At 43.4% G+C, this 25,069-nt stretch overlaps 1 protein-coding gene across 1 annotated transcript in view; it reads right to left on the reverse strand.

Annotated features, from left to right (window-relative positions):
- The window catches only part of LOC142214635 (NACHT, LRR and PYD domains-containing protein 12-like), a 44,851-nt gene extending 33,323 nt beyond the window's left edge, over positions 1-11,528 (reverse strand). Inside the window, exons 1-4 of the mRNA XM_075283572.1 lie at positions 11,489-11,528; positions 10,619-10,782; positions 3,394-3,489; positions 2,967-2,971 (exon numbers count right to left, since the gene is read on the reverse strand). Coding sequence (XP_075139673.1) covers positions 2,967-2,971; positions 3,394-3,489; positions 10,619-10,782; positions 11,489-11,528 — 305 coding nt within the window. The remainder of the gene's footprint in view (positions 1-2,966; positions 2,972-3,393; positions 3,490-10,618; positions 10,783-11,488) is intronic.
- Between the last annotated feature and the right edge of the window lie 13,541 nt (positions 11,529-25,069).

A 25,069-nucleotide genomic window follows, 5' to 3' on the forward strand; every position in this document is an offset into this window, starting at 1 on the left:
CCATGAATTGGTCCAAACTGGGCTGGTTAGAGGCTCCCTCCACCATGAATTTCCCAAAACTTGGCTGTTTAGAGGCTCCCTCCACCATTAATTGGTCCAAACTGGGCTGTTTAGAGGCTCCCTCCACCATGAATTTGCCCAAACTGGGCTGTTTAGAGGCTCCCTCCACCATGAATTTGCCCAAACTGGGCTGGTTAGAGGCTCCCTCCACCATGAATTGGTCCAAACTGGGGTTTTTAGAGGCTCCCTCCACCATGAATTGGTCCAAACTTGGCTGTTTAGAGGCTCCCTCCACCATGAATTGGTCCAAACTGGGGTGGTTAGAGGCTCCCTCCACCATTAATTGGTCCAAACTGGGCTGGTTAGAGGCTCCCTCCACAATTAATTGGTCCAAACTGGGCTAATTAGAGGCTCCCTCCACCATGAATTGGTCCAAACTGGGTTTTTTAGAGGCTCCCTCCACCATGAATTTGCCCAAACTGGGCTGTTTAGAGGCTCCCTCCACCATGAATTGGTCCAAACTGGGCTGGTTAGAGGCTCCCTCCACCATGAATTTCCCAAAACTTGGCTGTTTAGAGGCTCCCTCCACCATTAATTGGTCCAAACTGGGCTGGTTAGAGGCTCCCTCCACCATTAATTGGTCCAAACTGGGCTGGTTAGAGGCTCCCTCCACCATGAATTTCCCAAAACTTGGCTGTTTAGAGGCTCCCTCCACCATTAATTGGTCCAAACTGGGCTGGTTAGAGGCTCCCTCCACCATGAATTTGCCCAAACTGGGCTGTTTAGAGGCTCCCTCCACCATGAATTGGTCCAAACTGGGCTGGTTAGAGGCTCCCTCCACCATGAATTGGTCCAAACTGGGCTGGTTAGAGGCTCCCTCCACCATGAATTTCCCAAAACTTGGCTGTTTAGAGGCTCCCTCCACCATTAATTGGTCCAAACTGGGCTGGTTAGAGGCTCCCTCCACCATGAATTTGCCCAAACTGGGCTGTTTAGAGGCTCCCTCCACCATGAATTTGCCCAAACTGGGCTGGTTAGAGGCTCCCTCCACCATGAATTGGTCCAAACTGGGGTTTTTAGAGGCTCCCTCCACCATGAATTGGTCCAAACTTGGCTGTTTAGAGGCTCCCTCCACCATGAATTGGTCCAAACTGGGGTGGTTAGAGGCTCCCTCCACCATTAATTGGTCCAAACTGGGCTGGTTAGAGGCTCCCTCCACCATGAATTTCCCAAAACTTGGCTGTTTAGAGGCTCCCTCCACCATTAATTGGTCCAAACTGGGCTGGTTAGAGGCTCCCTCCACCATGAATTTGCCCAAACTGGGCTGTTTAGAGGCTCCCTCCACCATGAATTTGCCCAAACTGGGCTGGTTAGAGGCTCCCTCCACCATGAATTGGTCCAAACTGGGCTGGTTAGAGGCTCCCTCCACCATGAATTTGCCCAAACTGGGCTGTTTAGAGGCTCCCTCCACCATGAATTTGCCCAAACTGGGCTGGTTAGAGGCTCCCTCCACCATGAATTGGTCCAAACGGGTTTTTAGAGGTTCCCTTCACCATGAATTGGTCCAAACTTGGCTGTTTAGAGGCTCCCTCCACCATGAATTGGTCCAAACTGGGGTGGTTAGAGGCTCCCTCCACCATGAATTTGCCCAAACTGGGCTGTTTAGAGGCTCCCTCCACCATGAATTGGTCCAAACTGGGTTTTTTAGAGGCTCCCTCCACCATGAATTGGTCCAAACTGGGCTGGTTAGAGGCTCCCTCCACCATGAATTGGTCCAAACTGGGGTGGTTAGAGGCTCCCTCCACCATTAATTGGTCCAAACTGGGCTGGTTAGAGGCTCCCTCCACCATTAATTGGTCCAAACTGGGCTGGTTAGAGGCTCCCTCCACCATGAATTTGCCCAAACTGGGCTGGTTAGAGGCTCCCTCCACCATGAATTGGTCCAAACTGGGGTTTTTAGAGGCTCCCTCCACCATGAATTGGTCCAAACGGGTTTTTAGAGGCTCCCTTCACCATGAATTGGTCCAAACTTGGCTGTTTAGAGGCTCCCTCCACCATGAATTGGTCCAAACTGGGGTGGTTAGAGGCTCCCTCCACCATTAATTGGTCCAAACTGGGCTGGTTAGAGGCTCCCTCCACAATTAATTGGTCCAAACTGGGCTAATTAGAGGCTCCCTCCACCATGAATTGGTCCAAACTGGGTTTTTTAGAGGCTCCCTCCACCATGAATTTGCCCAAACTGGGCTGTTTAGAGGCTCCCTCCACCATGAATTGGTCCAAACTGGGCTGGTTAGAGGCTCCCTCCACCATGAATTGGTCCAAACTGGGGTTTTTAGAGGCTCCCTCCACCATGAATTGGTCCAAACGGGTTTTTAGAGGCTCCCTTCACCATGAATTGGTCCAAACTTGGCTGTTTAGAGGCTCCCTCCACCATGAATTGGTCCAAACTGGGGTGGTTAGAGGCTCCCTCCACCATGAATTTGCCCAAACTGGGCTGTTTAGAGGCTCCCTCCACCATGAATTGGTCCAAACTGGGTTTTTTAGAGGCTCCCTCCACCATGAATTGGTCCAAACTGGGCTGGTTAGAGGCTCCCTCCACCATGAATTGGTCCAAACTGGGGTGGTTAGAGGCTCCCTCCACCATTAATTGGTCCAAACTGGGCTGGTTAGAGGCTCCCTCCACCATTAATTGGTCCAAACTGGGCTGGTTAGAGGCTCCCTCCACCATGAATTTGCCCAAACTGGGCTGGTTAGAGGCTCCCTCCACCATGAATTGGTCCAAACTGGGGTTTTTAGAGGCTCCCTCCACCATGAATTGGTCCAAACTGGGGTTTTTAGAGTCTCCCTCCACCATGAATTGGTCCAAACTGGGGTTTTTAGAGGCTCCCTCCACCATGAATTTGCCCAAACTCTGCTGGTTAGAGGCTCAATCCACCCTGATTTTCAAAACAAATGTTGGTGCCAACCTCAACTTACTACAAGGGCCAAATTCACTGCTGGTGACAAGCTCTCCTCACTGCAAGTGCCAAATACACATGTTTCAAGGTGTTTTCCTACTGTCAGAGAGGTGGTATTGAGTGTGTAAAGTGTGTAGTTGTTAGGCTGTGATGTTGGGGTAATAGAGGGTCTTTGGTGTGTTAGATGCCCCCAGACATGCTTCCCCTGCTGTCCCAGTGTCATTCCAGAGGTGTTGGCATCATTTCCTGGGGTGTCATAGTGGACTTGGTGACCCTCCAGACACGGATTTGGGTTTCCCCCTTAACGAGTATCTGTTCCCCATAGACTATAATGGGGTTCGAAACCCGTTCGAACACACGAACATTGAGCGGCTGTTCGAATCGAATTTCGAACCTCGAACATTTTAGTGTTCGCTCATCTCTAATAGAGACTAACCCACAGCGCAATCATATCTTCTCTTCTGAGGCCACTAATATCACGTAGCAGAATCTGGGCCAATCGTTTTCTGTCATCTTGTAGGCCTTTGTATTTCTACAAATCAAAGTGGGCAAATCCAACAGATTATTCCTCTAAAATCCATAAGAACTGCAAGTAAGACACCCAAAAATTATTCTAAAAAAATGACATTTCCCATGGCCAGGACTGAAAAGACATTGTTCTGCTTGTTGTGTAGCAAGTGGGAATGTGCATGTTGGTTGTTGGCTCATCTCTAGTGCTGACCAATACTTTCTGATGGGAAACACTTTCAGAAAATTCGCCCTTAGGTCCCATTCACATGAGTGTGCAGTCCGATGGGGGGTTCCAATTCTCCAGTCATTTCCATGCAATATGGAGCATGTCCTATCCAGCTCCGTCGCTAGAGAATGGAAAGGAAGTCCCTATTGAAATCAAAGGACATCAGAGTAGCTCCCATTATATATTTGGAACCCCCTTGGCTTGCACATTATGTTATGTGCATGAGGCCTTAAGTTGTAGGCTACAATATATTAACAGGCCCTCAAAGAATAGAAGGAGCTTTCTGTATACAGAAGATTGAATCGGCTGTACAAATCCCTCTGCAGTGAGCTCCCCCTAGTGGAACCTGCAGTTAGATTTCCAACTGGATTCGATGTTCTCAGTGTCACCATCAGCAACAGAGAAGACCTTGGAATGAACTAAGAATAAGGTAAAAATCAAACACCCCCCTCTCCAACTGGTGAGGGGGTCAGGAATAAACGATTAAACTAAGATATAATAGTGTAATTAGGCATCATGATCTCATGTGGCCCCTGTTTCTAAGAGACCCATTGGCTGAGACATTCTTCTGGTCTTCAGGTCAAACAGTGTCTGGATTGATGGTAGATATAGAAGGGGCAGGGCATAGACCAGGCCTGGAGTAAAGGAATTTTCCCATGTACATAAACTTAATTAAATTTGTAGACAATGAAAATTTAAACATGTTTGGAAATATAAATAATAACATTTTTTTTTCCAATTTAAACATTATCTTTGACCATCTTCGTGGTGACATCTTTTGTCTTGATCGGTTATCAATGGGTACGACCATGAGTGCAGGAACTTTCTATGGTCTGGGACTTGTCAGAAACCCAGCCATGATGTCCTTATTGTGGTCGGGTTATCTTCTAATGTATGTAGTGAGTAGTATAGAGTCTACATGTTTCATCAAAACGCCCCTTTTCTTTGAAGTTTACAGGTATCACGCCCCCTTAGCGCCCAAAACACCTCATGTCAACACGCCCCTTTCCTCCCCGTTACGCCCCCTTTCCTTTGTGCATTGACAGATCTCCCCGCCTTCCACCAACCCATCCATGCCCCCATCTGGCCTACACAGGCATGCCTGGGCAAGTCCCCTCGCACCTCACCCTTCAGAGGGCCATCTGCGCACATTCCAGGGGTTGAAGAATGCAATGTCTTCAAGAATGTCAATTCGATCCAGGGCTGATAATGTGTGAGGCTTTTATATCAAGGTGTGTAGCTATAAGCTGATGGAATTAGAATGATAATGATTCCTCTCTCATATCGCTTATTAGGAGTATACAGATATCAGTTAGGGGGCGTTCACACTACCGTCGGTGTCCGACATGTAGTGTCCGCTCCTAGTGTCCGCTCAAAATCTGTCACGGACACTAGGAGCGGACACTAGCTGTGTCCGTGACACCTATCATTTATTTCAATGGGCATCGGGTGCGTTCTTTTGCACTCCGTGCCCGTCCTTTCCTGTCCGCAAGTGAAGATGTCCGACTTCACAAGCGGACAGAGGAACCCTGCATGCAGGGTTTTTCTGTCCGCTTGTGAAGTCGGATTTTGAGCGGACACTGGGAGCGGACACTACATGTCAGACACCGACGGTAGTGTGAACGCTCCCTTATTAGGGGTTTACAGAGACATGTCCTGGCAAGTTGTATGTCTTAGGGGGACAGAGACATGTCCTGGCACGTCCTATGTCTTAGGGTGTTATAGCTAGCTGTATTGCTATAGGCTGATGGAATTAGAATGATAATGGCAATGTATTTTCAGAGCGAGTTATTAGCTTGTATACGGATTAAACACAGTAAAAAAAATGCAATGTTTTAATAACTTTATTCAACAAATCCGACTTACATTATATAATAATACGCCGTTACACTGCATCATAATATACACATGAACAGTATTTACAAGCTTAACCAAAAAGCTTGTAATATTGAAGGAACGCGCTGTTTCGGAAATAAGCTGGCTTTTGTAGCACCAATAGCTGAGGAGGGTTTGACCAGGAGATGGCGCTTAGGGGTGACATTTACAGGAGACTCAATCAGGTTCGTTTTTAAACCGTCCCGAATTTCTCTCGTAGATGAATTTCCTACAACAGTAGAAGGAATATTTATGTCGGCCATGGCCAGCATAAACGCATCCCATCCCAGCAGGGCTTTGTTTTTCGAGAGCCTATGGCTTTGCGTAGCGTTGTGCACAAGGTCCAGCATGTTAGAGCCAGGAACAACGTCACCCTTAATTCACCTTTATCATTCAAGGTCGCAACCTCACCACTCTGATTCATCCTACTTAACAAAAGTTCAGCATTTTTCTTAAAACGGGGGTTAACATGCGTTACAATCTCATGAATTGAATCGCTTTTAACAGCAGTTGTATTTGGCAATTGTTGATGATCAAGCTCAGACTGCTTAACAAGGTGTAAAGTTGCTAGCTCCTTAGCACTCTGCTTAGCGAGAACCAAGTACTTTTGCATTATGTCTGTGTATCTTTTAATTTTCACATCATCCAGTAAGTCAGAGCTGTGTAAAATACCGCTAATTTCAGTATCCATGCATTGTATTACGCTCTGTCTTACATCGGGTGGAGATGTAAAGACTTGACTTATTCTGTTGAGCTCGTGTTTGGGCACCAAGTACATTTTCTCTGCATGATTCATTATTTGTTAAAAAGCAAACTCGTTATTAACGGAATTGCAAATCCCAATAGCGGACCTATGAATCCGCCCGTCTGATTCACTAAGCGCTTCTTTTTCTTTATGGAGATTGTTTTATCACACAGCCTCCTTATAGCTTTACATCACTTCTTTAGTATCTTTTTCTGTCGTTCCTTTAGCGTAATTCGTCAATTCAAGATGTTTAAGGCGATCTCGCCTATGGCGGCTATTAAATCATCGCTAGCATGACGCAAAATAGATTTCCTGACAGAAGGCGTTGCTTTTATAAGCATATAAGAGCCCAATTACGGCGTAATCTCTCCGGCATCTTGCCGCTGCTACGTAGTCGACTTAGAATACGCTTAACCTTCTAACACGTTTTAAAAGTATTTTTCTTTAGAATATACACAGCCGGCAGAGCCCGGAGGTGTTCGGGGGTGGTAGTCCTTAAATCTACTAGCAGGTGCCCATAAGGCTCCCGCGGACAATGCCCCGTTTGGAATTCTTCATTTCAGGGAGCGGGGAATATTATTACGACCTGAACAACACGCTTCTGTACGCTTCAGGGTATTCCTGCGGACGCTAATGTTGGCTTGATTAATTACCCAATAGCCACGCTTTTCAGCCAGACTGATGTGACGCTCAGCGACTTATTTCACACTCAGATAATTTGTACAGGTATAGAGCGGACATAGAGACTATATTAAATTACAGCCCGCAAGCTCTATCATTGCAGTTCACGTTGGACCTGTTCTATAAAGACACGGCCGGTCACCATCATGAAAGGGCCCTTGCGGGTAATAATCTTGGATTTGCTAAAAGAGCTCAATATACTTCGCGATCTAGACCTGTACAGCTTTTGGGTTCCATTTTTGGCGATATATTTAATCAACTGAAACTCATACTGAATGGTCTGGATCTGAAAATTAAACTAACAAGAAATAAAGACTCTTTTTGCCTGATGTCTGCGGATGCTGAACAATTTAAAGAGGACCTTTCACCATATCTGGGCACAGGCAGTGCTATACACTGCCAGAAAGCTGACAGTGCGCTGAATTCAGCGCACTGTCGGCTTTCCCGATCTGTGCCCGGTGTAAAGCGCTATCGGTCCCGGTACCGTAGCGCTTTACAGTCAGAAAGGCGTTTCTGACCATTAGCCAGAGACGTCCTTCTGCCTCGCGGCGCCAATCGCGCTGTGCTGTGGAGCGGGGAGGAACTCCCCCCTCCCTCTCCTGATAATACTCGTCTACGGACAAGCTGTGTGAGCAGAGGGAGGGGGCGTTCCTCCCGGCTCCACAGCACAGCGCGATAGGCGCTGCGAGGCAGAAGGACGTCTCTGGCTAATGGTCAGAAACACCCTTATAACCATAGAAGAGCTACGGTACCGGGCCGTAAGCTCTTCACACCGGGCACAGATCGGGAAAGCCGACAGTGCGCTGAATTCAGCGCACTGTCAGCTTTCCAGCAGTATATAACACTGCATGTGCCTGGATATGGTGAAAGGTCCTCTTTAAGGTGCAAATCTTACAAGTCTGCCTGTATATCAAGCGGGTTCAGGTATCACCGGCTGTCAGAATCGGCAACAGCCAGGCCCTTCTATCGGCCACGGCGTAAATATCCCATTGTTAGGGCGTGCCTCAAAGTCTATAGTATTCCCGCCAGTAAGCAGGCAAGAAAACCTGTTTCTGGGACAAGTGCCTAAAACGGTAAAAATAGGTTTTGTTGAAAATGAAGCCTTTAGCGGTTCATATAGCTGCAATCCGCTATGCTTCCACCACTATAATGTGAATCAAGCCTCGCCTTACCTGGACGGTCAGCAGATCACTGCAAGACCGTTTCAACCGGATTTTGAAACGGCTTCTGCCGTCAGGGAGTACGTGGCCCTTCTCCATATTTCAGGCAAGCAGAGAAGTGATAGTGGATCGGCCATAGACAGAGAGGAATTTATAAATGGGTATACATATTTGCATTTGATTTGTCACCGGATCAAGAACCAGGCGGACATTTTTCACTCATTAAAACAAGGAATCTTGGAGCAGAGGTGCACTTTGCAGTGCCAACACCCCACACAGTGAATATGATAGTTTATTCTATTCATACAAATATTGTGGAAATTAACAATCGCAGAGAAATCGTATGCAATTTTTGATTAAACAGCCACAGCCATTTTGAGAAATTAATAGTCTACAACTTACAAATATCGCTAAATCTGACCACTATATGAACTGTACATTTGCCGGCATATTTCCGTGTGACTTTCTACCGGACGATCATGTGCTACAGAGACCCGCGGCGTACATCGTCAATACGGATGATTCATGTAAACGCGGTTCGCACTGGTTGTTAATTATATTGTATCATGATGTCGCTATATTTTTGGACTTTTATGGATTTTCACCAGCTTTTGAGATGTACCCTCGAAGCTTTGTCCAGTTTATAGAAAGGAATTGTAAGAGATACATCTATCAAAATAGACAATTACAATCATTTAAAACATGTTTGTGGCGCCTACACCTTGTTTTTTTTATACTATTTAACCCGCGGTGTCGCTTATAAGAAGGTGCTAGATTTGTTTACTAAGAAGAACTAATATAATGATAAATTAGTTGAGAGATTTGTAATGGAACGTCTGCTTTCTATATCTAGCTGTGATGCAAGTTGTGTATACAAGCAGTCCTGTACATCTCCCCTTTCATTATTTGGTGCGATATATTAGCGCAAGATATTAATTTTAATAAGTCTTTGTCGATCATGTACATATTATTATATAATGTAAGTCTGATTTGTTGAATAACGTTATTAAAACATTGCATTTTTTACTGTGTTTAATCTGTACACAAGCTAATAACTCGCTCTGAAAATACATTACCATTAGCATTCTAATTCCATCAGCCTATAGCGACACAGCTAGCTATAACACCCAAAGACATACGACTTGCCAGGACATGCCTCTGTATACCCCTAATAACCGATATCTGTATACTCCTAATAAGCGATATGAGAAAGGCATCATTATCATTCTAATTCCATCAGCCTATAGCCACACACCTTGATATAAAAGCCTCACACATTATCAGCCCTGGATCAAATTGACATTCTTGAACACATCGCATTCTTCAACCTCTGGAATGTGCGCAGATGGTCCTCTGAAGGGACGGGTGTGAGGGGACTTGCCCAGATATGCCTGTGTAGGCCGGATGGGGGCGTGGATGGGTTGGAGGAGGGTGGGGAGACCTGTGAACGCACAAAGGAAAGGGGGCGTAACAGGGAGGAAAGGGGCGTGTTGACATGAGGTGTTTTGGGCACTAAGGATGCGTGGTACCTGTCAACGTCAAAGAAAAGGGGAGTTTTGATGAAACATGTAGACTCTATACTACTGTAGTGTCCCTGCTTGGCAAATATTCAGGAGGATCGGCCTTCCAGTTTCTTTCAGGCCATACTTGTTCGGCGAGAACCTATAATGCTATTTTTATAGTCTGGGGTCACTTCAGACCAATCACAGACCTCAATGGTGACTCCGGGAAATGTGACGTCAACCAGACCATGGAAGAGGTTGCTGGAAGACCGTTGGACATCAGTAAAGGAGAGTGTGACTGTTTGTTATTTTCCCTCACCTACTGGCCCACCACTTATTATACTCTGTTGTCTGAATATAAACCAGAGTATAATAGTTTTTCAAATGCAATGATCAGGTTGACCCTAAAATTTTTCGAAAATTCGAGTCAAGTCCTGTTCGATTCAAATTGTTTCACTCATCTCTTTTCAAGACAAATGACTGTGACCACTAAGAGGGTTAGAAAACATCTGTAAAAACATCTGTAAAAAAAATGTAATTTCTTATATTTACAATAATGTTTAATTTTCTACAAATTTAAGCCCGTTAGCTCATTGGATAGCTCAGTTACCTTGCAGTGCTGGGCTCCTGGGTTCGAATCTGACCAAGGACAACATCTGCATGGAGTTTGTGGGTTCTCCCCATATTTGTGTGGGTTTACTCCATGTACTCCAGTCTACTCACACATGGCAAAAATATACTGTGATATAAATTGATTTCCTGACCCCATAGGTGTTGGGGATGAGCGCCTGTACGGCAGACACTACCTCCCCTACTCCACTACATTTCCTGCACTTTCAGTCTCTTGTGTGAGAAAAGTGTGTTATAAATGTTTGTCAATGATCATAAATATAGTTATGTATGAAGGAAACCCCTACTAAACAACATCTGAACAGAGTCAGCATTCTATAATGTCCTCTCACCTCAACATCTGGAAAATTTCGGGACTTCAGCTCACTCAGAAATGATATTGAACTCAAGTTCTCCACGATGTAGAGTAGATCATCTTGGAAATATTCATAAGTCATCCTCAGTACATGATCTTCATATTGACAAAGATGGCAGTAAAACTGCTGAGTCTCATCATCTAGGAGAAAACATAGTAATGGCGGCCATACATAGAACCACTCATAGCACAATGACACTTTGGGGGCTGATAAGTGGGTTAACAAAGTATTAGTATTGGGATCATCAGGATTGACGAAATCCCCAACAAAGCACTACAGGTGGTAATGTTGTCAAGGTGCTAAACTCATATAGTAGCCACTCACCCTCCACTAGTCAATGCTTTATTTAATTGGATCCCATATAATTTTTAATTGGACCACACAAAAATAATATTGCCCCCTTACATACCCTGTCATTGAACGATACACAAAGGAGTACAAGATAGAAAAACATTAGAGAGGACGTTTCACCATCGTCACCGACTCCAACTCATTACTTCCTTCAACAAACTGCCGCCTCACTGATCCTGGAGCAGTTAGAATTTTTTTATTTAATCCCTCCCCCCCACTCCCGAGCAATCCTTTCTGTTATTGTTAATGCAATTATGTTCTGAAAGAGAGCACAATTATGCTGAAACTACCAGTAATAAATGCTTGGAATCAGTAAGAGCTAGAGAAAAATTCCCAACTGCGTCAGAATCAGCGAAGCAGATCCTATAGAGGGAGGTAAAGTTGGAGATGGTGAGATGATGAAAGGTCTTCTTTAAGGAAGATCAGCCATGACTGTATGATACCCATGTTTACAGACCTGGTGTATTGAATAAGATTATTTAAAAAGACTCTCACCATTTTGATTGCCAACTGTTTGGGATGACTCCTGGTACATACTGGTCTCCACAATCACGTCCCCGTAAGATGAAGAACTTTAATTAATAAGAGTTTTCAGTAAGAAAACATTATATTATTTTTTAGCTTTTGACAGAAACATTTCCAGATCTCTGCTACAGTCAATAAATGAAAAAAAATCTCTGAGGCTAAACCCAAGTCTAGTTCCACTTACTCAGGAGTCAGGCTTCGTACAGTGTATTACAGTATGTAACATCAACAACCAGGGGCAATACCAGCTAACCGGTCCATACAGTGTAGTGGTGGCACCTGGAACTGCAGCCCCACACCAATTCACTTGAATCAGAGCAGTCGTATACCTAGTATATGGCTTCCAGGGCCTGAAACTGATGATCGGCATGGAATAATGGTGTTGGACCCCAACCGCTCTGATACTGGCGATTTATCCTGTGGATAGGTCATCAGTACTAATTATGTTCGAATCATGGACATCCCCTTTAAAGGGATTATATCATTTAACCACTTTTTTTCTAGTTGACACGTCAGAATAGCCTTAAGAAAGGCTATTCTTCTCCTACCTTTTCGATGTCTTCTCCGCCCCGCTGTTTGCTTGAAATCCCGTTTTTTGTCAGTATGCAAATGAGCTCTCTCGCAGCACTGGGGGCGGGCCCCAGCACTCAAACAGCATTGGGGGCGTCCCCAATGCTGCAAAAGAACTCTCTCCAGTGATGCTCCTGTTCTCCATAAAACTACGGGCGCGTACTGCACATGCGCGTGTAAGCAGCCTCCAAAAAATGGCCACTAGCCGGCCTGTGCACTCGGCTCTGCCTGTGTCCCGATGGCAGAGCCAATTGCGCAGGCGCACAAGTCTGACCCCAGCCAGAAGAAGAAGATGAAGAGGCGGTTGCTGAAGAAGATGGAGGCGTCACTGGAGAGAGTTCTCTCGCAGCATTGGGCCCACCCCCAGTGCTGCGGGAGAACTCATTTGCATACCGACAAAAAAACGGATTTTTCACCGAATGGCAGGCTGGTGATGACTTATAAAGGTAGGAGACGAATAGCCTTTCTTAAGGCTATTCCGACGTGTCAACTAGAAAAAAAAAGTGTTTAAATGATCCCTTTAACTTCAGGTCTTTCACTCAAGGGAGCTGATATCAGAAACACCAACACCTCAAGATATACAAGGTGATTCTAAGACAGCAGTAACCTTGTACATCTAAAATCAGATGAGCTGACCCTGAGCTTATTCCCTTCTAGACCCCCAATGTATAGATAAGCATGGACCCTATAAGAAGCTACAAGCAGTGTCTATGTTGTACACATGTCTTATGGCCACCAGCTTGGAATATGACCTTACACACAGTAACACACAGTAACAAAACCTTCTACAAAGCTAAAGCAAAGCTAGAACTGAAATGGAAGAAGCAATTCAAGACTAATAGAATTATCTCTTTCCAATACACAGGCGGAGCCAATAGCACAAATATATCAGAGACAGAAACTATGGACAGTAAAGAAGAAATTATCAAGAAGTAATAGATAGAGATGAGCAAACTGGTTTAGAACAAAGAACACGCATAGCACAAGGGAGTTTCAAAGTTACTTAAATGCATATAAATGAATAACTCCCACCAGTAACCCCAGTTATGAGAAGCATACTTCAACCAGAAAAGTGCATATAGACAAACGGTTCAGGATATAAATAATCCCAAAAAAAGGTATGAAGTATTCAACATACACAAAAAGTATTATAAAATGACATACTTTATTACCATTAATAAAAGGTTATATAAACATATAAAGACACATAGAACACCAATAATTCAAACGAAAAGGACAACCCACAAATACGGGTGTAACACTGTCAGACCACTAGAGTGAAAGTACACAATGACACTGAGATACTATCTGTTACCCACATGACAAAATGGGCACATATACATATCTAGGTGTACATCATCTCCCTCCTAAAGTATGTAAGTATATGCAGCATAAGGGAGGAGAGAAAAAAAAAATATACTCACAAAAATTATATACCAGGGGGTAGGGGAGACCCAGTGTAATCATGCAAAGTAAATGCTATACATGTTCATCCATACCCTTACATGGCATATCTGAATAAACTCGATAGTAAAGAGACATAAAAAGTTAGTCCTCAACATAGATTGGTAGAAAGCCCAACAGACATGCCTAAGGGAAAGAACATAAATCCCTTACCCATAATAAAGTGATCTGCAGGAGCCCGTAACTGTGGGGAGTCCTAGCCCGACGCGCGTTTCGGCCGTATGACCGGCCTTCTTCCGGGGGTGGAGTCGGGTGCATACATGTGGCAATATAAATAAGCCTCATCATGAGATGAGGAGCCAATAACCTACGTCGAGGAGGGGTCTAAGTTTATTGCAGCAAGTAATATACTTCCTGTTCACAGGACGAAGATGTACTGGGGGAGAGGCCGTCCCACCCATTGTGACGCATGCCCACTGCGTGAAAATAGCTTAGTCCGATCACGTGATCGGCTAACCGAAACCGAGGCGTGGCTAGAGAGCCAAGCCTCGATTTCGTCAGCCGCACGCGACCCGAGTAGCTCGCAGGGGCATGCGTGCCGGGCATGGACAAAGTTATCTATACCTAGTGCCGATAATATATATAACCAGCACAATAGAGAGATTATATATATATAAAAATAATAAATAAATAATAAACAAAATAATAAGGAAATCATATTAATAAGTGAGTGTGATATGATTGGGGTGAAAAATGGAAGAAAAAAGGAGTGCAAGAAAGGTGAGTGAAAAGTGAAAAGAAGAAAGTAAAGACAATAAATACCAAACCATCTTTATTTATTATAATAAAAGCCTATCATAAAATAGGAAATATATGCCATACAAAGATACAAAATCTTAATATACAGCCCAATGTCGCAACAATGGGTATTATCTGTGTCAGTGAATATAATATAAAAAAAAACCTTCTACAAAGCTAAAGCAAAGCTAGAACTGAAATGGAAGAAGCAATTCAAGACTAATAGAATTATCTCTTTCCAATACACAGGCAGAGCCAATAGCACAAATATATCAGAGACAGAAACTATGGACAGTAAAGAAGAAATTATCAAGAAGTAATAGATAGAGATGAGCAAACTGGTTTGGATCAAATCAAGCTTCAAGTTTGATACAAATTTTCTAAAAGTTTAGTATTCTCCCCAACACAAAACTTTAGGAGTTCGTTACCCGCAAAACAAGCAGTGATATTATTATATTCTGGTATCCGGACCCCAATAGTATAGTAGGTGGAGGCCCAGATGAGGTAAAAAAAAAATTAAAAAATTATATTCACCTTCTCTCACCTATTCGGGGCTTCCTCGCGCTGTCCAGCGCTCTCTATCAGTTTTCTTCTGGCCTTCTAGGCGACATCAAGTTCCCGGGTTCACCACTGAGGCCCAGAAGCGGTAATGGAAGGTGAGTATGAATGTTTTTTTAAAATTTTTTACACCTCCCCTAGGCCTCCACCTATTATACTCTGGAGGATAAGGAGATCCCCAAATATAATAATTTCACTTTGTGTTCTATCCAAACAAATTCAGACTGAAACAAACCAGAGGGTCATCTCTAGAAGCTCCAGAGGATTGCCCGTCTCTAATAATAGATAGGAGGAAATGTCTACTCACATTTATATCAATGGAGTCAGGCCCTAATAAGTTGTGGAGGAGAGAGGTTTCTGTACAAGGTGTCTCTCAGCCCTATCACAGCTGACTGGCACCTCTCAGCCCTTATACTCCATGGTCAGTCACCATCTTCAGACACTGGTCTTTGCTGCTTTTACTTTCTGTAGCTCATTTCACTTGAAGGAACCCAAGAGCTGCGCTCACACTGAATAACCTTTCTCAGAATACACTTTCACTCCTTTCTGTCTCCATCCTCTTAGTAACCACAGCTTTTCTCAGTCCTTCCCTAACTAGACACAACTTGCCGTTACCAACCACATTGCTCTGCCAAGAACACGAATAAGGAACTTTCTATAGTCTGAGACTTGTAAGAAACCCAGCCATGATTTCCTTATTGTGGACAGGTTATCAGGAGGACACTACATGTATGAGAAGATAACCTGACCACAATAAGGACATCATGGCTGGTTATCAGGAGGACACTACATGTATGAGAAGATAACCTGACCACAATAAGGACATCATGGCTGGTTATCAGGAGGACACTACATGTATGAGAAGATAACCCGACCACAATAAGGACATCATGGCTGGTTATCAGGAGGACACTACATGTATGAGAAGATAACCCGGACACAATAAGGACATCATGGCTGGTTATCAGGAGAGACACTACATGTATGAGAAGACAACCTGACCACAATAAGGATTTCATGGCTGGTTATCTGGAGGGACACTACATGTATGAAAAGATAACCTGACCACAATAAGGACATCATGGCTGGTTATCAGGAGAGACACTACATGTATGAGAAGACAACCTGACCACAATAAGGATTTCATGGCTGGTTATCAGGAGGACACTACATGTATGAGAAGATAACCTGACCACAATAAGGACATCATGACTGTCTATCAGGAGGGACACTATATGTGTGAGAAGATAATCCGAACACAATAAGGACATCATGGCTGGTTATCAGGAGGACACTACATGTATGAGAAGATAACCCGGCCACAATAAGGACATCATGGCTGGTTATCAGGAGGACACTACATGTATGAGAAGATAACCTGGACACAATAAGGACATCATGGCTGGTTATCAGGAGGACACTACATGTATGAGAAGATAACCTGACCACAATAAGGACATCATGGCTGGTTATCAGGAGGACACTACATGTATGAGAAGATAACCCGGCCACAATAAGGACATCATGGCTGGTTATCAGGAGGACACTACATGTATGAGAAGATAACCCGGCCACAATAAGGATATGAACTGCTGTTCCTAAGGGATCTACAACAGTTCTCCAGTTATAACTCAGGAGGCTGTAATCCTAATGTATCCGGGAAAATCAGCAGAAAAGAAACCAAAAATTATGTTTAAATTACACCAAAATATCTATTATGACCTTATGGGAACACAAAGTATAAAAAATAAATAAAAAGACAAAAATATTTTAAAAAGCTAAAGTGAAAAAAAAAATAAATCACCATTACCAGGCCCACATCACAGGTTCTAGCCCTGCTCAGAAGCAGTACAACAATATCTCTCACCTACATAAAAATTACCATAAAGGAGAGGGGAAAATAACTATTTTAGCCTAAGGCGTTACATAAAACATGAAAAAAGTGAAAAACACATTTCCCTCCTTTTTGTTTACATTTTCTTAGATATTAAAATAAAGAAAAAACAAGTAAAAATCCATAAAAAATAAGTTCCTGCAGAAAATTTTTTTTTTAATATTCCAAACTAAAAAAAAAACATGTTTTAGGACTCAAAACCACATGCACAATAAAATATGTTCCTGAACGAGGGAAATGTCCTGGTTGTGAAGTGGTTAAGTCCTGGCACCGGTCCAGTCTCTGCGTGTACAGTACATATTACAGGACATAACGGGGTAGGGCACAGCACAAAGCAAATAATTCATATAACACCGGCTGAATACTCACAGTACAGGGCTGAGGTCATGACTAGTACGGAAGACCCTGCCCATAATGGTGGGGGGATCTTATATGTGATTGGCTGTATAGTTATATACCGTATATCTGTCATGTGTATATGATGTACAGTATATATGACTGGCTGTATAGTATATGCTTACAGGGCCGGCTCCAGTATGAACCCTTGGGTGACAGAGCCCCACTGGGCCCCTTTTGGAATAACTCATGCACACTGCAGCAAAAAAACCAATCATAATTTAGTGGGGGGTTTTGCTGATTTATGTGCGAAATCCACTGCAAAATCAGTGCCTGATTCCACCATGTGAACAGGGCTGGACACTGTTAACAGTACTCCACAGTGGCCCCCACACAGTATTATATGCTCCACAATGCCCCCCCCCCCACATTATATGCTCCGCAGTGGCTTCTACACAGCATTATATGCCCTTAGTGGCCACCACCCAGTATTATGTGCCCACAATGGCCCTCACACCGTATTATATGCTTACAGTGACCTCCCCACAGTATTATATGATCCAAAGTGGACAGCAGTGGACACCATGAATGATCCCCCGCAGGCCAGGACTGGGGAGTCGGGAAGTCGAACCACCAAAATGGACTCCTCTATTTATTCTCAGCCCAACCCCTCCGGAAATGGCTCTCAGCATCCACCCTAAAAACATGGCGGACGCCTCTTCTGCCCTTTCTTGTGTCCGTCCTTCTGTCACTTTACTTTTGTAACCTTCATGCATCCATCAGAAAAGTAAAAATCCTGACAGAAGAAAGCTTTTGTTACGTTATTTATAAGAGGGTGAATGTAGACGACAGCAGATGGAGGGGCTCCGCCTGCATCAGTTGTTAATGTCTGTTGCTCTTATCCTATGATGGAAAAGAGCAATAGACATTAAAGGGATCCTATCATTAGAAACGCTTTTTACAATAAATACATGTAAGATGGACATGAGCAGTCGGCCATTTTCCTATGACCTCTCCCGTTTGGCCCACAGGAAAATGGCCGACGGACATGCTCAGTCAGTGCTTTTGGACCCAGAGAAGAAGCAGCGCGAGGGAAGAAGACAGAGGCCGTCGCTGGAGAGTTGTCACACAGGACCAGGGACGCCCCCCGTGCTACGAGAAAACTTATTTGTATAAGGAAGAAAGAAGAAATTCCTCAGAAATGGCATTGCAGATCAGAGTAATAAAGGTAAGAGAAGAGTCTTTCTTAAGGCTATCCCTTCGTGTATTTATTGTACAAAGGGTTTCTAATGACAGAATCCCTTTAAATAACAGTAATGTGAATCCCCCTTTAAATGGGGTTGTCCAGACAGACCCATAATGATATTTCCTACTGACCTCTCCACAGCATAGGCCATCAGTATATAATGTGTGGTGGTCCGCCGCCCAGACCCCGCACACATCGGTCATTCCTCCGAGCCCTGGAAGCCTCAGCAGTGGCCGGGGCTAGTACAGGAATAGAAGCAGGTACATGCCCCCCCCTGGCCACTACTGTATCTACCAGACCCCAGAGGTGGCCATAATAACTGATGTGTGCGGGGGCCGGGTGTTGGACAGCTCATATACTGATAAACAGGACCGGTCATCAGTATGAAAAATCACGAGCGATACAAGCAGCACTCTTCTATCTTCTCTCTTCATGTGCGGAAACCACATGGACCCCATTCTAGTCTATGAGGTCTGTCTGGTTTCTTAGGTAATGTATATAGGTTTCCATTCGGGGGTCCCTAAGCCGACTCCTCCAACAGAATAATGAACGAAGATGTGAAGAGGGTCTGACGGGAAGAGGCATCTACCTGGGGAGATGAGGAGGGGCCAGGGTGCACCAGCAGGAGGCGCTGTGAGGACTGAGGAGACACTGGCGGTATAATATGGTGGTGCTGCAGCCAGTCAGGGCCTCAGTCACTCCTCACAGGGCAGCTCTAGTCAGTGACATCTCCTCACACTCCTGGGCTATACTTACTCATCACACCTCACTGCCTCCATATACACCTGCCTCCATATTACACCATGTAGAGCTCCTCACTGCCATCACTGTCACATGACACAGGCTTCATGGGGCGGGGCCAGATACCCGGGGCGGGGCCAGATACCGGGAGGGCGGGGCCGAGCTATGGATGAGAAAAAGAGCAAACACTGGGCGGGAAATTACCTCAGAGCCTACAGACACTTCTACCGGCGTGATGGAGTCTTGTCTGTTAGGGCCAAGGTCAGTGTATATTACTGGCTGTATAGTATACGGTTAGTGTATAGGACTGGCTGTATAGTATGTGGTTAGTGGATAGGACTGGCTGTATAGTATATGGTTAGTGTATAGGACTGGCTGTATAGTATGTGGTTAGTAGATAGGACTGGCTGTATAGTATATGGTTAGTGTATAGGACTGGCTGTATAGTATATGGTTAGTATATAGGACTGGCTGTATAGTATATGGTTAGTGGATAGGACTGGCTGTATAGTATATGGTTAGTATATAGGACTGGCTGTATAGTATACGGTTAGTGGATAGGACTGGCTGTATAGTATATGGTTAGTGGATAGGACTGGCTGTATAGTATATGGTTAGTATATAGGACTGGCTGTATAGTATATGGTTAGTGTATAGGACTGGCTGTATAGTATATGGTTAGTGGATAGGACTGGCTGTATAGTATATGGTTAGTGGATAGGACTGGCTGTATAGTATATGGTTAGTATATAGGACTGGCTGTATAGTATACGGTTAGTGGATAGGACTGGCTGTATAGTATATGGTTAGTGTATAGGACTGGCTGTATAGTATATGGTTAGTGGATAGGACTGGCTGTATAGTATATGGTTAGTGGATAGGACTGGCTGTATAGTATATGGTTAGTAGATAGGACTGGCTGTATAGTATATGGTTAGTGGATAGGACTGGCTGTATAGTATATGGTTAGTATATAGGACTGGCTGTATAGTATATGGTTAGTGGATAGGACTGGCTGTATAGTATATGATTAGTGGATAGGACTGGCTGTATAGTATACGGTTAGTGTATAGGACTGGCTGTATAGTATATGGTTAGTGGATAGGACTGGCTGTATAGTATGTGGTTAGTGGATAGGACTGGCTGTATAGTATACGGTTAGTGTATAGGACTGGCTGTATAGTATATGGTTAGTGGATAGGACTGGCTGTATAGTATATGGTTAGTGTATAGGACTGGCTGTATAGTATATGGTTAGTGGATAGGACTGGCTGTATAGTATACGGTTAGTGGATAGGACTGGCTGTATAGTATATGGTTAGTGGATAGGACTGGCTGTATAGTATATGGTTAGTATATAGGACTGGCTGTATAGTATACGGTTAGTGGATAGGACTGGCTGTATATTATATGGTTAGTGGATAGGACTGGCTGTATAGTATACGGTTAGTGGATGGGACTGGCTGTATAGTATACGGTTAGTGGATAGGACTGGCTGTATAGTATACGGTTAGTGGATAGGACTGGCTGTATAGTATATGGTTAGTATATAGGACTGGCTGTATATTATACGGTTAGTGGATAGGACTGGCTGTATAGTATACGGTTAGTGGATAGGACTGGCTGTATATTATATGGTTAGTATATAGGACTGGCTGTATAGTATACGGTTAGTGGATAGGACTGGCTGTATATTATATGGTTAGTGGATAGGACTGGCTGTATATTATATGGTTAGTGGATAGGACTGGCTGTATAGTATATAGTTAGTGTATAGGACTGGCTGTATAGTTTATGGTTAGTGGATAGGACTGGCTGTATAGTATATGGTTAGTATATAGGACTGGCTGTATAGTATACGGTTAGTGGATAGGACTGGCTGTATAGTATATGGTTAGTGGATAGGACTGGCTGTATAGTATATGGTTAGTGGATAGGACTGGCTGTATAGTATATGGTTAGTGGATAGGACTGGCTGTATAGTATATGGTTAGTGGATAGGACTGGCTGTATAGTATACGGTTAGTGGATAGGACTGGCTGTATAGTATATGGTTAGTGGATAGGAATGGCTGTATAGTATATGGTTAGTGGATAGGACTGGCTGTATAGTATACGGTTAGTGGATAGGACTGGCTGTATAGTATATGGTTAGTGGATAGGACTGGCTGTATAGTATACGGTTAGTGGATAGGACTGGCTGTATAGTATATGGTTAGTGGATAGGACTGGCTGTATAGTATATGGTTAGTGGATAGGACTGGCTGTATAGTATATGGTTAGTGGATAGGACTGGCTGTATAGTATATGGTTAGTGGATAGGACTGGCTGTATAGTATATGGTTAGTGGATAGGACTGGCTGTATAGTATACGGTTAGTGGATAGGACTGGCTGTATAGTATATGGTTAGTGGATAGGAATGGCTGTATAGTATATGGTTAGTGGATAGGACTGGCTGTATAGTATACGGTTAGTGGATAGGACTGGCTGTATAGTATATGGTTAGTGGATGGGACTGGCTGTATAGTATATGGTTAGTGTATAGGACTGGCTGTATAGTATATGGTTAGTGGATGGGACTGGCTGTATAGTATATGGTTAGTATATAGGACTGGCTGTATAGTATATGGTTAGTGTATAGGACTGGCTGTATAGTATACGGTTAGTGGATAGGACTGGCTGTATATTATATGGTTAGTGGATAGGACTGGCTGTATAGTATATGGTTAGTGGATGGGACTGGCTGTATAGTATATGGTTAGTATATAGGACTGGCTGTATAGTATACGGTTAGTGGATAGGACTGGCTGTATAGTATATGGTTAGTGGATAGGACTGGCTGTATAGTATATGGTTAGTGGATAGGACTGGCTGTATAGTATATGGTTAGTGGATAGGACTGGCTGTATAGTATATGGTTACTGTATAGGACTGGCTGTATAGTATATGGTTAGTGGATAGGACTGGCTGTATAGTATATGGTTAGTGGATAGGACTGGCTGTATAGTATATGGTTAGTGGATAGGACTGGCTGTATAGTATACGGTTAGTGGATAGGACTGGCTGTATAGTATACGGTTAGTGGATAGGACTGGCTGTATAGTATATGGTTAGTGGATGGGACTGGCTGTATAGTATATGGTTAGTATATAGGACTGGCTGTATAGTATATGGTTAGTGGATAGGACTGGCTGTATAGTATATGGTTAGTGTATATGGCTGTATAGTATATGGTTAGTGGATAGGACTGGCTGTATAGTATACGGTTAGTGTATAGGACTGGCTGTGTGGTATATGGTTAGTGGATAGGACTGGCTGTATAGTATATGGTTAGTGTATAGGACTGGCTGTATAGTATATGGTTAGTGGATAGGACTGGCTGTATAGTATACGGTTAGTGGATAGGACTGGCTGTATAGTATATGGTTAGTGGATAGGACTGGCTGTATAGTATATGGTTAGTATATAGGACTGGCTGTATAGTATATGGTTAGTGGATAGGACTGGCTGTATAGTATATGGTTAGTGGATAGGACTGGCTGTATAGTATACGGTTAGTGGATGGGACTGGCTGTATAGTATATGGTTAGTGGATGGGACTGGCTGTATAGTATACGGTTAGTGGATAGGACTGGCTGTATAGTATACGGTTAGTGGATAGGACTGGCTGTATAGTATACGGTTAGTGGATAGGACTGGCTGTATAGTATATGGTTAGTATATAGGACTGGCTGTATATTATACGGTTAGTGGATAGGACTGGCTGTATAGTATACGGTTAGTGGATAGGACTGGCTGTATATTATATGGTTAGTATATAGGACTGGCTGTATAGTATACGGTTAGTGGATAGGACTGGCTGTATATTATATGGTTAGTGGATAGGACTGGCTGTATATTATATGGTTAGTGGATAGGACTGGCTGTATAGTATATAGTTAGTGTATAGGACTGGCTGTATAGTTTATGGTTAGTGGATAGGACTGGCTGTATAGTATATGGTTAGTATATAGGACTGGCTGTATAGTATACGGTTAGTGTATAGGACTGGCTGTATAGTATACGGTTAGTGGATAGGACTGGCTGTATAGTATATGGTTAGTGGATAGGACTGGCTGTATAGTATATGGTTAGTGGATAGGACTGGCTGTATAGTATATGGTTAGTGGATAGGACTGGCTGTATAGTATATGGTTAGTGGATAGGACTGGCTGTATAGTATATGGTTAGTGGATAGGACTGGCTGTATAGTATACGGTTAGTGGATAGGACTGGCTGTATAGTATATGGTTAGTATATAGGATTGGCTGTATAGTATATGGTTAGTGTATAGGACTGGCTGTATAGTATATGGTTAGTGTATATGGCTGTATAGTATATGGTTAGTGGATAGGACTGGCTGTATAGTATATGGTTAGTGGATAGGACTGGCTGTATAGTATATGGTTAGTGTATAGGACTGACTGTATAGTATACGGTTAGTGGATAGGACTGGCTGTATAGTATATGGTTAGTGGATGGGACTGGCTGTATAGTATATGGTTAGTGTATAGGACTGGCTGTATAGTATATGGTTAGTGGATGGGACTGGCTGTATAGTATATGGTTAGTATATAGGACTGGCTGTATAGTATATGGTTAGTGTATAGGACTGGCTGTATAGTATACGGTTAGTGGATAGGACTGGCTGTATATTATATGGTTAGTGGATAGGACTGGCTGTATAGTATATGGTTAGTGGATGGGACTGGCTGTATAGTATATGGTTAGTATATGGGACTGGCTGTATAGTATACGGTTAGTGGATAGGACTGGCTGTATAGTATATGGTTAGTGGATAGGACTGGCTGTATAGTATATGGTTAGTGGATAGGACTGGCTGTATAGTATATGGTTAGTGGATAGGACTGGCTGTATAGTATATGGTTACTGTATAGGACTGGCTGTATAGTATATGGTTAGTGGATAGGACTGGCTGTATAGTATATGGTTAGTGGATAGGACTGGCTGTATAGTATACGGTTAGTGGATAGGACTGGCTGTATAGTATACGGTTAGTGGATAGGACTGGCTGTATAGTATATGGTTAGTGGATAGGACTGGCTGTATAGTATATGGTTAGTGGATGGGACTGGCTGTATAGTATATGGTTAGTATATAGGACTGGCTGTATAGTATATGGTTAGTGGATAGGACTGGCTGTATAGTATATGGTTAGTGTATATGGCTGTATAGTATATGGTTAGTGGATAGGACTGGCTGTATAGTATATGGTTAGTGGATAGGACTGGCTGTATAGTATACGGTTAGTGGATAGGACTGGCTGTATAGTATATGGTTAGTATATAGGATTGGCTGTATAGTATATGGTTAGTGTATAGGACTGGCTGTATAGTATATGGTTAGTGTATATGGCTGTATAGTATATGGTTAGTGGATAGGACTGGCTGTATAGTATATGGTTAGTGGATAGGACTGGCTGTATAGTATATGGTTAGTGTATAGGACTGGCTGTATAGTATATGGTTAGTGGATAGGACTGGCTGTATAGTATATGGTTACTGTATAGGACTGGCTGTATAGTATATGGTTAGTGGATAGGACTGGCTGTATAGTATATGGTTAGTGGATAGGACTGGCTGTATAGTATACGGTTAGTGGATAGGACTGGCTGTATAGTATACGGTTAGTGGATAGGACTGGCTGTATAGTATATGGTTAGTGGATAGGACTGGCTGTATAGTATATGGTTAGTGGATGGGACTGGCTGTATATTATATGGTTAGTGGATAGGACTGGCTGTATAGTATATGGTTAGTGTATAGGACTGGCTGTATAGTATACGGTTAGTGGATAGGACTGGCTGTATATTATATGGTTAGTGGATAGGACTGGCTGTATAGTATATGGTTAGTGGATGGGACTGGCTGTATAGTATATGGTTAGTATATAGGACTGGCTGTATAGTATACGGTTAGTGGATAGGACTGGCTGTATAGTATAT

Source organism: Leptodactylus fuscus, chromosome 7 (genome assembly GCF_031893055.1).
Source record: "Leptodactylus fuscus isolate aLepFus1 chromosome 7, aLepFus1.hap2, whole genome shotgun sequence".
NCBI lineage: Eukaryota > Metazoa > Chordata > Amphibia > Anura > Leptodactylidae > Leptodactylus > Leptodactylus fuscus.